Source organism: Sipha flava, unplaced genomic scaffold, assembly GCF_003268045.1.
Source record: "Sipha flava isolate LNK unplaced genomic scaffold, YSA_version1 76_pilon_pilon, whole genome shotgun sequence".
Taxonomy (NCBI): domain Eukaryota; kingdom Metazoa; phylum Arthropoda; class Insecta; order Hemiptera; family Aphididae; genus Sipha; species Sipha flava.
Window position 1 is genome coordinate 3455453 of NW_020273616.1, and position 13089 is coordinate 3468541.

The window sequence follows — 13089 nt, forward strand, 5'->3', positions numbered from 1 at the left end:
TCAAAATTTTTTGTAATGGTATAAAGAAACTATGTATCATTTTTGTATGGTTATATATTTTTCATATTGAAATATTATATTATATTTTAAACGACATAATGCCTTATTTTTGTATCATATTTTACATTATATTTCATTTAAGATTTTATTATAGTTCAGCCAATGGCGTACCTTTATATTTCTATTGGGATGGGAGGGAATAATCTTTTCACCCACTCTTAAAATAGAAAATAACTCAAAAGAGTAACGTCACAGCTACAACAGTAATTTTAATATTTATCTGTAATGCGCTTAAAATCAACTTCTTCCTCTATAATTTTGTCGACAGTAAAATCCGGGGTAGACATAATTTCTTTTTAACGTAAATACGACCAATATTCTTTTTAATTTAAAATAAAGTCCTGAAGACGGCCGTGAATTAAAAAATAAATCGTAAGTCGCGAAACGAATCGAAAAATTGTGAAAACGAATTGCGCCGTTTTGATTGGAGCAGATAGACTTAAGATTTTCAAGAGGCAATTAACGACGTAAAAAGAGTGACCGAGGAAATGTGTCGTCCAATTATTTTCAGTAGTTTTCTTTTCTGAGGAGCAACGGTTAGGCAACTTTTCGAACACCATTTGTTCGAACGCCGCCGGTATGATGTGTCCCCTACATTCCAGTACTTACAGTCAACGTAAATCTTTCGACTTATCAACGGTGAACGGCACTGAGCACTATGTATAGCACTAAATCGAAATCATTAATTTATTCCATTTGCATTAATCCTATCTGAAACGAATGAATTAAATTCAAACGAATACAATTTTGGTTTTGACTCCGACGTTCGATTTTATTATTTTATTTAATATTTGCAGTATTAGTTGAATCATTATTCAGTGTTCAATCGACATTATAATGCCAAACATTTGAATCGTTCGGAAAATCTGAAACCTGTGCATTCGAGCCCCCCCCCCCCCCAATGAAACTCACGTTGCGGCGTAAGCGAGATCAATTTTTAAGGAAAAAAAAAAGATTTTTTTTAAGCCGTTCGTTGATGAACCGTCCAAATCAATTCGGAACAGGAATCACGTAACAAGCAACCGATTTGCAGTGTTACGTAATTTCGCATCGAGACGAAAAACATCAAAACAAGACCGTGCCTAACCTACCTTACGCGCACGTTGCTGAAACGAAACATATTTGCATAATCGCAAAAGCAACGACTATGCCACGGTAAGTATGCGTTTTACAGATCAAACCTTGAACCTTGATAATTCGTTTTTACTCAGAACGCGCACGATGCAAAGAGTATTCATAGCGATCTTTATCGTTGCTCGTAGACAGAACTGAGACAAAAACACCGTTGGTTGTGGTCTGCGTGCATGTATATACCGTTTGAATATCAAGTAATATTACAATGCGAAAATAGGCTTTAGCACACTCGTGTTTTAGGGACGACCTACAGTACTTTTGGGCCCTATCTGAACATAACGAGTAAGTATATTTAATAAATTATAATGTACAAATAATTAAATAAACGTAACCCCAACGCTTTATTTAATATTTTGTTTCCTCGAATATTGATATTTCGCTCGGGAAGCTTCACTTGTTTATGATTTGTACCTCTCCAGAAAATTGTAACTGCTCTATTATTAACGAGATATTGTTGTATGAATATTTAGAACATTTAGCTTCTATTTTTTCAATTACGAAACGTAGTCTATTTTTTACCAAATATTTTCTAATAAATTACATTCAATTTGAGCAACACCGGTTAAAATACGGGTCCCTTATTATTAGACCTAAATCGTAGGGTCTTGTTAACAAAATTTTGGGGAGTGCCTGGACACATTCTGGCAACCTCGTGCGTACGGCGGTAACCGTGAATACATTATTAACCATATGGTCTGCGGGTAGGTTCGTCGATGGATTGCGTCAGACAATCCGTTCCCCAAAACGTCAAAACAATTGGTTTTTTCAAATGTGCTGTGTGTTACAACCAATTTCAATAAAGATAGAATCATAAAGATTACCATTGTCATTTTAACGCATACAAAATTTATGCAACTACCCAGAAATGTAATCGACGTGCATTTTAATTGAAATGTGCAAAAAAAAAATTAAAAAAAATAATTTAACCATATAATCTACGGCGTAGATTCTACGCATTGCAAAACGTCGATATTTACAATCGAAATTATTCCACGTAATCTGTAGGTAAGCGTTTGCGTATAAATCCTAGTCACTGTGATTACTACTTTGCGGTACATCGAGCTGGAATGGGTAATGGAAGTTTGGACGGGGCCCTATTGGGAACCACGAAGTTGGAAGTTATCAGTTCAGTAACACAAATGCATCTAAGGATCGTGAATGCGTAAATGTTTAAAAATACTGATGGTAAAAGCGTATGTCAGCCGTTACCGAAAAACGTAAGAATTGGCAAACGTTTAACGAGGAAAAAAATGTCCGATCGCAGCCGCACGGTTGGCACGACAAGTTAACCGATCGACAAGTTATGCGCATAGCTCCGGCCAAGACCGTCTTGACGGAGAGATTTTCATAAATTTCCTCTCCCCCACGGCGTTCTTCGTTTGTTTCTTCGTCATGCACTTCCGTTGCCGTCGTTGTTCTTTGCTACGTGGAAACGTGTACCAAAGACGTGCTCGCGACCACTGCGTAATTGTTGGACTTCTGCCGGCGGCCTCGGTACGGCGATTGGAACGGTTCCAGCCACGGTCCCTCCGCGGTCGGTAATAATAGCGATAATCAGGGAACGGGTTTGAATGCAAATTGCATTTTTTCCCGAATGTCCGGAAACATTGCTTTCCAAGCACAAAGTTCATTTCTCGTACATTGAGGAATTAAAAAATGTGCCTTTTGTTTTGCATTTTTAGCATATTTTTATCTTAATTAAGTCATTTTTATATATATTTGTTGCATGGTTAGTATTATATAATGGTTATAAAATGGTTGATATTATGAAATTTTTAAAAATATATATTAAACGTAAATTGTTTAAAATTGTTCGTTTTGTTTCATAAATTTATTATTTTTACTACCTACGATACGCAATAACGACCAATAACTAATATAAAACTAAATAATAATAAATTAAAATTTTAAGTTCTAATAACAATATTAATAAATTATAATACACAAATCTGTAATTGTAAATTGTGTTTTTAAAAATTTTTAGCACATTTTTTTAAAGAATGAAGTCGTATTTTTTTTGGACATTTATCTTAATTTTATGACATTAAAGTCTGTTCACTAGTGATAACGATTGATTCATAAACGATTCCGCATCCCTCTGCTCGCGGCCCAGCTCCTAGCGGCATACGTCTCCGACTCGTGTTTTTGCAAACGTTTTATTTCGTCCGTACGGTGTTTGCGATAAAACGGGTACGTCCGAGCGTGTTCGTCAGTTGCGTGTACAAGTGGAGTGAATGTAAAACGTCCGATTTCAAAACACTTTGTTCTTTTGGGGGAGGGGACAAAATATGAAAAAACGGTCTGCGGTTTGTAACTTATTTTCGTATTCATATGTTTAGAGCTTCCGGTATAAACAGGTAATAATAACTTTTGTAATCAATATATTTTCTGAATTTCGTTGTCCGAGATTCGTGCACAGCAAGAACGCCATTGAAACTGAGAAAAATCTCCGAGTATTTGTTCGCTATACAGTTTCCACCGTGGCAAATAGATGGAAACTTGGTTTTCTTGATTGTTGGAGTTCGTGCTTCTAAATTCACGTCGATAATCGTATGAATTTTTTTTTTAATAACCGTTGATTCTTGAGATTTGCTTCTGCCTTCAGGTGTTCGAGCAATAGTAACTATTGTTAAACAACTGTTGTTTACATACGATTAGGTAGTGGTTGTGCACCGTTTCGAAACACATTATCCATTTATTCCTAAACCAATTTACATATAGATATTTTTACACTCAATAAAGAAATTAAAATACGTCCTATTTTTGGTAGGTATTTTTCTTATCTTTTTATTGAAAAAGAACACTAATTAGAATTCGTATTTCACTAATATATATATATATAGATTTAGAAGATACTGTCACTACAATAAATTTGATTATTTTGTCGGGAATTATCCTCTAAAAGACTGGGTCAAGCAGAACGCCGGCGTTGTATTACCAAGGATTACATTATGGTGATTAAAAATAGCGTGGCTGCCCCAGCGAAGTGATGCGACTGTCAGCGTCCGATCCTGAAATTGCCCTTGCGTTGTTTAACATCGCAGACACCGCAGGTCAGTAGTGCGGTCAGCCCGCGTTCTGTTAAACTGAGCCTTTACCATACAAAGTAGTTTCGTGGAACCGTGTTATTATCGTCTCTTCGGATATAATTGTTATTTATTATTAAAAAAATAAATAGTTTAAAAATAAATTCTTACCTAATACCGTTGATTATAAATGCTATAATTCATTATCAACGCTAATACTCATCGACCATTGGCAATACATTTATAATTATATTGACCGATTCGAAATCATTTACATTTTTATAAATCTTAATGAATATGGAATTTTTTAAACGTAATAAATTTTACGCCCGAGCTATTTATCGAAAACATCACTCCCATTCCCGTAGATTCGGTACAGTACGTTGTGTCAGCTGTAGACATACAATCGATCAGTTGATTTATAAAGAGGAAACAATTTACGTGTTATGTTTTTATTCTGAATGTTAAAGGCAAAAAAAAAAAAGGAATTTCCAGTCCCATTTAAGGAAAAGTTCATTAGTTCACATAGTTCATCAAGTTCACGAGTTTAAATAATTCATACAATTTGATTTCACAAACGATATGAACGATTTTTCTTATCACTGTTAGTAGGTCCTACAAGTAGTAAATTAATATATCTATTATCAATAATTACAACATAAACATACATAAATAATAAAAACACCATAAACAGTTCACGAACTCTACTACAGTTTACAATACACAATTCTATCAATTTATTTTTTGAACTGTGAACTGTTATAGGTACTGGAACAGGTCAGAATAATTTATCAAGATTCATTTGAACTATTCTTTCATGAACTTAACATCTTTATTTTATACACCGTTGTCGTTGTATCATACAACTTGTATGTAATTGTTTTTACGACACTTACAAATTTCACCATTAACAACGAACAATTAATTGAGCTTATAAGAACTCATACCGAGTTGTATAACTTTACAACGTAAAGATGTTAAGTTCACGAACGAATAGTTCACTATTATGTATCTGTGGTAGGGACAGACAATGGACTGCACTGAAAGCCATAAAGATCATTAATTGAAGCTATGAAGAAAGAAATAAATATTGTTATTTTATTTTTACTTATAGCTATGAACAGGCAAACATGGCACTATTTTTTTAGAAACCGATCAATGGACGTTATTCCATATGAATCTTTGCTACACGCTATTATAGTTATTTTTATACATTTTGTAAATAAGTCACATTTGTCCGCGAACGCCAGTTATTCGAATCAAATTATTTTAATAAAACCGGATTTCCTGTATGATACATATTCCGAGAAAAATATGAACAATTCTATAAATAAAACGATTGTTATTAATTTTTAAACCAGACTAGACGAAGTATTTTCATCATAAAATTCAATTATCTCTACCAGTTATATACAGTTCTAAAATATTTATCAAATTCGTATTCTTGTTTCAATACGAATTCCGATAAAATCAAGACTATTTTTATTAGAGATGGGAATTTTTGGTCGTTCGAATAATTCGTATCATTTAAATCGGGTCAGTCTAGTGATTCGATCGAATGATTCGGTTCTTTCAGTAATTTTGGTCAATCATCCAATATTTTTCTTATCATTAGGTCAATAAATTTTCTTTTAAATCAGTTAAATCAGTAACAGAAATTGATTAGAGACATATTCTTAAACGTAAGAAAACTATCAGGATAAAGGATAGGTTAGAGCTCAAACTCGTAAACAGAAAATAAGCCGTAGATCATAGACGCAATTAAAGTGGGGAGCTGAAGAGGCTAAGCCAGTCCAAAAACATTCAAAGCCCCCCAAAATTCATGCAGAATTTTATATTATTATACTGATAAATAAAAAAAAATAGGTGATTACTACTGAAAAAATGAATAAAATACATTTTTATTATTTATTTTTAGTATCAATATTATAACCACGGTCTTAGATACGTTGCTCTATTAATCCAGTATTAGATACAATATTATGTCAAATGAAAAAAATATTTTCTGAAGAGATCATTCAAATTGTGACTTGTTTAGATAACTTATTAAAATTAAACTTTGAAGGATCATCATAACTTATAAATCAGTATAAGGTTATTTTTTTTATATAATTACTGTTTTACATTCAAAAATTGTATCTTTGTATTTTACTCTACAGAATTTATTTGAAGTCATCCCTAATGATTTGAAATGTGAGATGATTGTTTTGAAAAATTGAATAAAAAGAGTTCCTAACTATTTAACCATTAAAGAAAATATATCTAAAGATATATTTTCAAATCTTTATAAAATGATTCAATTGGCTATCACTCGTCCGGTCAGTTCGGCTACTTGTGAAAGATCACTTTCTGCAATGAGAAGAATTAATAATTATCTCAGGTCTAATATGTCACAGGAATGGTTTTCGAAATTGGCATTACTTGATATTGAGAGAGATATTATTGTAGATACTGAAATTATATTGAATTCATTTGCTAAACAAAATTTGAATAATAAAAATATAAAATTTAAAAACTATATTAAATTTGTTACCTATACTCCAAAGTGAATTAATGTTTTATTTTTTATTATTAAGTTTTACTTGCCTTTCAACAAGCAGGTAGTGATTTAAAAATATATGGGAAGGGTTGTAGCCCCCAAATTTTTACTCTAATTGTGCCTATGCCGTAGACCAGAGGTTCCCAACCTGTGGGTCATGACCCATAAGGGGGTCGCAATTATATTTTTCATGTGTTTCTATTACTTATGGTTGATGTTTAATTATTTATTTAGTTTTATTATAAACTGTTATCTACGTTTGTGACAATTACAAATTTACTGCGACTAATAGACATAATAATATTTTTTTATATGTCTATGCTCGACTGTGTCAACACAACGCAATCGAATTAATGATAATTGAAAATATAGCAATATATTTGAAACAAATTAGTACCTGTATGACGTTCAAATAAATTGATTATTTTCAGTAACAAACGGTACATTGAATACGATACATGCACGCAGTTTAAATCTTGCTATTTTTCAAATAACCAATAAATTCGTTTTTTTTTTTGTGATTTTGTACAGTTACTATGGACAAATGGTTAAATAAAAAGTCAATAACTCAAAGTTCTACAAAAATTGAAGAAACAGAGATAATATCTGAGTCAGCGGTTAAAAGAGAAAATTAATTGATTTATTGATATAATTATTAATATTTATTGATGATGAGCTTACAACAAGTTCTTTGCAATCAAAATAAAAAAATGGATATCAATCCAGCTATGAAAAATAGGAAACAATTATATCCTTCACATTAAAATTATATACTTACTAATTAAATTACATAGAATAAACTTTTTTTTTATAAATATAATACTTTTCTTCAATTTAAAATGATGAAAACAGCAAAAAAAAAAACAGTGTAAACTTTGTTTTATAAATGTAATATTTTTCTTTAATTCAAAATGATAAAAATAGCAAAAAAAAAAAAAGGTCAATGATATTATTTTGGGTCGTCAAAACTGAAATAATTTCCAAAATGGGTTGTACTATAAAAAGTTTGGGAACCTCTGCCGTAGACAGTATTACCATATGTACGAGAAATCAAAATTTTTATTTAGTTTCAGTCAGTCATAATTTACTATTAGTTCTATCAAGACTGAAATAAAAGTTTCATTCAAAACCATAAAAAGACCTAAAGATCGATTGGACAGAGTACATCGTTCAGTCGCAATTCGGTCAATCGACTGACTCGTTTATATTGATTCAGTCGCGACCGAACCATCTCTAATTTGTATGTATAACTGAAATAATTGTAGTTTGAAAAAATTGGTAAAGAGAAGGTATTTTTGATTTTACGCAAACACGCGTTTTTTCAGCTAAGTGATGATGCAGTTTAAGAATCTTATTATTTTTTTCAAATTCTCATTAATAGAACTTCGGATTATCACAAATGATTATTATTTAACACGTTTTCCTATTAAATAAATACTATTGAGATTTTAATGAAAAAAAAATTTGTCGGTTCATGCAAATTGTGGGATAAAAAAAAAATAATAATAATAATAAATAACAAAATTAATCATTATCACGTTTACCGTTTATCATACTGTTTTTCGGTAGAAGAAAAAACAACCTGAACAACTAGAAAAAAAAATACCAAAAAGAGATACAGTAAAACATGGTACTTTTAGGATATCGCGTCTCTGGCTACGGCTGTTTACTGGTGGGCTTATATCGTGTCGTTTAGTAACGATTTACGAACAAATTCGGCCGAAATCTCCATCGTTGATCTCCTTGACCGTCTATAGCGAAGAAGACGCCTTATCGAGAACACCCGTCGCGACTGATCGTCGTTGATTCTTGGTTTGCGATTCGACAAACACGGTGACATACCGTGCCAAAATCTTTACCGCCAGAACTGACACTATCCATTGTAATTTACAATTTTTTCGTCGCATAAATCATAATTAACGTGTTCCTATGTACAATTTTAATGTTTCACAGTGTTATTTATGTGCAGTAACCGATGTAGTTGTATTTTAGAATCCGAAAGTATCACTGCCGCGAGTAGATTTTTATAGGAAATTTTTCTTCTCCTCATAAATCACGGTTCAAATTATTTCATGTATGTTATCGTTTTCAGTGCACAACCGCGAAAAAAACCATTTGCCATTCAACCAATGTATTTTGAGACCATATTCTTAATTTACACGCCATCGTTGCGCACATAAGCCTCTCGGACATGTAAAAATCGAAATCTCTCATCGATTATCAAACTCTACCCAGCATTTCGTGTCGAGTAGATTATTTTTTACTACCTATAATTAACGTAATTCCATTTTTTATTCAGCTCACGAACGAAATAATATTTATATTACTCTCGCGGGGCTCACCGTCGTTTTATATATTTTCTTCATTAACATAGAGGAACAACCGGTAGGGAGGGTGGAAGTAGAGGCCTAATAATTACGAAGTGTATGACAGTACATGTCGAGGATCAACATTTAGGGTACACCCGGTTGTAAGTATAATGTGTGCAAATTTATTCTTTTCAATTGAAAATTTTAATTTAATTATTTGTCATTTAAAATTCTATTTATAAAATACTCTTAATAATTCGGTACTAAATAACTAATTGTATGTACTCATTATCTCAAATGTTTATCGTCAAGTATACCATAAACTGCAGTAAACGCAACAATTATTTTAGAAATAATCTATCCCATTTTAGTCGTCTAACGAGTAGCGATACCATAACCTCAACAATAAACGGTGGCAAATGGAGGAGTTATGAACGTGTACGAAGTATGAATGCCAAATATAGCTAGTATTTTTCTATAATAATATATAAAAACAATAATTAATATTAAAATTTCGTTTGTTTAAAAATTCAACTATTAATTAATTATTACTATTTAAAAACAGAGTAGACCTGCCGAGACCTCACTTCGGCAGAATCTAAGCTACCTTTTAACATTTTTTTTTCGACAGCAATTTTTTCAATAAGTGAAACTGTCGATATAAATTAATTTGTGGAGATATGGTTAATTCTTGAGAATCTGTTGGTAATTAACCATCATGAACACGAACAATATTCCGTAATCGGTAAAGGGAATAAATTAAAAATTGTTCTTTTTCAGCAATAACTTAAGTACTTCCTCTGAAGACTAAGAAGTTATACATCACACTACGATGCAAGTTATTCAAATTATTACAAATTGTATTTTACAAATAATTGCATAAATGTTTTCATCACGAACACGAATGAATAAGGAGACCGTTCTGTTAGACATGAAAAAGTGGATGATAACTAGGGCTCGGAACTTAATGCACTTAAAAAGTACTAAATATGTATGCACTTATGCGCTTAAAAAAGTAAAAATATGCTCTAAAAATATGCACTTATATTTAATTATTTTACACAACATTTTCATTAGCACAAATATTTTTTTAAATTTGTTAATAAAAAAAAAAACAAAGTAATAAAAGTTATTTTTATTTATATTTATTAATCATAATTTAAATAAAAAAATAATAAAAAAGTCGCTTTAAAAATTAAAAATGTTCCTTGAGTAAAAAAATGCACTTCTGTCGAGTTATATTTATATACCTGAAATACATAACACAAATTACTAAATTAGAAAAAACCACCAGGTACATGCCTAATTAAAAAGTATTTTAATTAATAATTAAAATGCATTGGATATAATTTTGTTCTTACCTTCCAAAGTGTTACATTGGACCACTAAACTTTTTTTAATGTTTTTAAAATTGAAAGATCGCCGATTATCCACGAGCAAAGTTTTGTACCTTGAAAAACTACGTTCAACATCAGTTGACGTAATCGGCGCATATTTGAAGTAAGTAATATCGTCACCGGTCAAATCATCAGGAAGACCTTCCATTGAACTTTCTTGTCCACTTAATATTTTTGAAATATTAAGTATCGTTTTAAATCCACAATTTTTCTCCAATACATTATTGAATTTTTGAAATACCACAAAACCAATTTCACCCTCACAGTCGTTTAATTTATTTTGGACATATTTAACTGCAGATAATGCTTCGGATAGTGAAATATATTGTGTTTCAAGTTTCGTAATATATTCCGGTATAAATCCAAAATTTGAATGTATGTATACTAATTTAGCTTCCATATTGGGATCTTGAATTAACTGTTGAGCTTCTTTAACAGAAATTGCATCTTCAGAATTTATACTTAGTAATACTCTACGTATATCCTTGTAATATTTGCAGTAATAGGAAGCTGCCATTATCCATGTACCCCATCTAGTTATTATTGGCTCTGGTGGAAGTGGTATGGCTGGTGCTTCACTTTTAAACACTAAAACACGTGAAGGCGCTTTTAAGAACACCTGTTTAACCCTGGAAATAAGTTTATCAACTTTCTTAAACTTTTCCCGTATACTTTCGGCTACTCTATGGATACCGTGTGCGAGACATGTTAAGTGTATCATTTTAGATTACAGTGATTGAAGTATTCGCCCAGCTTTCACCATGTATGGTGCGGCATCGGTCACAAACAATAGGACGTTATCATGACGAATTCCGTTTGGCCAGAGGACGAACATTGAATGATCAAAAAGTTTAACTATCGTTGAATTATTTGCTTTTTCCAAAACTTCGGTTGTTAGCAAATAAGTTTTTCCCGGTGCGTCAGTATTTAAAGTTCCTATTATAACGTTAGCTACATATCTGCCTTCAGAGTCTGTTGTTTCGTCGATAGACACCCATATTTTATTTCCTTTAATTTGTTCTCTTATATTTTTTATAGTTTCTTCGTATATGTCGTCGACATAAGTTTTGCGTAGTGTCGAGTCACTAGGAATTTCTCTTGACGTATACTTTTCTAAAAATGATTTTAATTGAGGATTACTTATTTTGTAAAGTGGTATATTTGCTGACAATAATGCTTTACACAAATCGTGTGAAAAAAGACACTTTTTCGAAGTATTAGTTACTAGCTGTTGAATTTCAGAATTTGTGTTTTTTACGTTTTTACTAATAATTGCTCGTTTATGTTTCTCAGTGTTAACGTGTTGACCACAAATTTTCGATCACTGTTAACTTTCACTTCACATAACTTACAGAATAAAATACTTCCGTCGGTTTTGAATATATCCGTACCATATTCCAAAAAAAAACTATTCAAACGATTTTTCGCAGATTGTTTGGTTTTCGGCATTATGAAATAAAAATAATATAAGTAGGTAATTGAAACAAGAATGACGCATAGAACTACTAACTACAACAGATAACACGGACGTATAAGCCGGAACTGACAAAAATATCTAAGCGGTAGGTCTATAAATGCCATTAACAATAGTCAATAATCATTGAGTTATTTTCCTATAAAAGTATTTATAGAAAATCGTCGTACTTTGATAGCAGCTGTTTCTATTTTAGATTTGTATAATATTCTATTTTAGATAAAGCTATCTGTAGTTGTAATTTATGTATATATATTAATATTATATCATATTAACCCATAGGGGAAAAACAGTTTTTAATGTCAAATGGAAATTTGAATAATACGATACAAGAATATTTAGTAAGGTCTCTGAATATGAATGTATTTATTTTTTTATTTACAAATTTTCATGTTGAATCTCCTAATCTCCATAAATTATAAAATATGCTTTAAAAAATTGTAAAATTAAGAAATATGCTCTAAAATCTAAAAATCACTAAATATGCAAAAATATGCACTAAAAACTTTTGATATGTTTTTCGTAGTGTCTTGGAATGAATTTCTAGCTTGCTTAGCAATAAATCTAATGGTTCAAAAAAATCATGCAAATGCAACAACTTCCGAGCCCTAATGATAACATATAATATATAAGACCACATTTTACATTTACCCAATTAATTTCGGAGTTTTCGAACGTAACGTGTTTTTTTTGGGGTACGGGGGAAGGTCAATACTTATTTCAGGTTTGGTATCGGATGGTTTCGCCGAAACCGATTATCATAGAATCCGTAGCAATCGTTTGTTTCGTAAAATTTCACGAAACGATTTCCACACCGAACTCATCTAACGGTCGTCGATTTTGCGTTGAACGAGCACGCAGGGCCGGGGGGAAAAAAAACGAAAACAAGACCGAACACGACCGGGTTTTCCGCGTGGACTCCGCTTCTCCGGAAGAAGGGGGGGTCGGAAAATTTAAAAATTTAACGGACGGCGGTCGGCCGGACCTGGACTGCGCAGTTACCGCGTTCCCCCGTGGTGTCGATACGTGATCACGTGACGCGCACGCCGCTGCTACCCCCGGGCGCGCGGCGGGGAGAAGTGGTCTCGGCGCCGCCGCCGCGGTGCGCGCCACCACCGCTGCCCTTGACTGTGACCGTCGCGCACGCACG

General features: G+C 32.3%; 1 protein-coding gene across 1 annotated transcript; it reads right to left on the bottom strand.

Moving 5' to 3' along the window:
• Positions 1-10298: 10298 nt before the first annotated feature.
• Positions 10299-11244, bottom strand: LOC112692763. Its single transcript, XM_025567553.1, has 2 exons — positions 10430-11244; positions 10299-10318 (listed from the first exon to the last, which is right to left on the bottom strand). The coding sequence occupies exons 1-2, from the start codon at positions 11184-11186 to the stop codon at positions 10311-10313; spliced, it is 765 nt and encodes a 254-aa protein (XP_025423338.1). The 5' UTR covers positions 11187-11244; the 3' UTR covers positions 10299-10310.
• Between the last annotated feature and the right edge of the window lie 1845 nt (positions 11245-13089).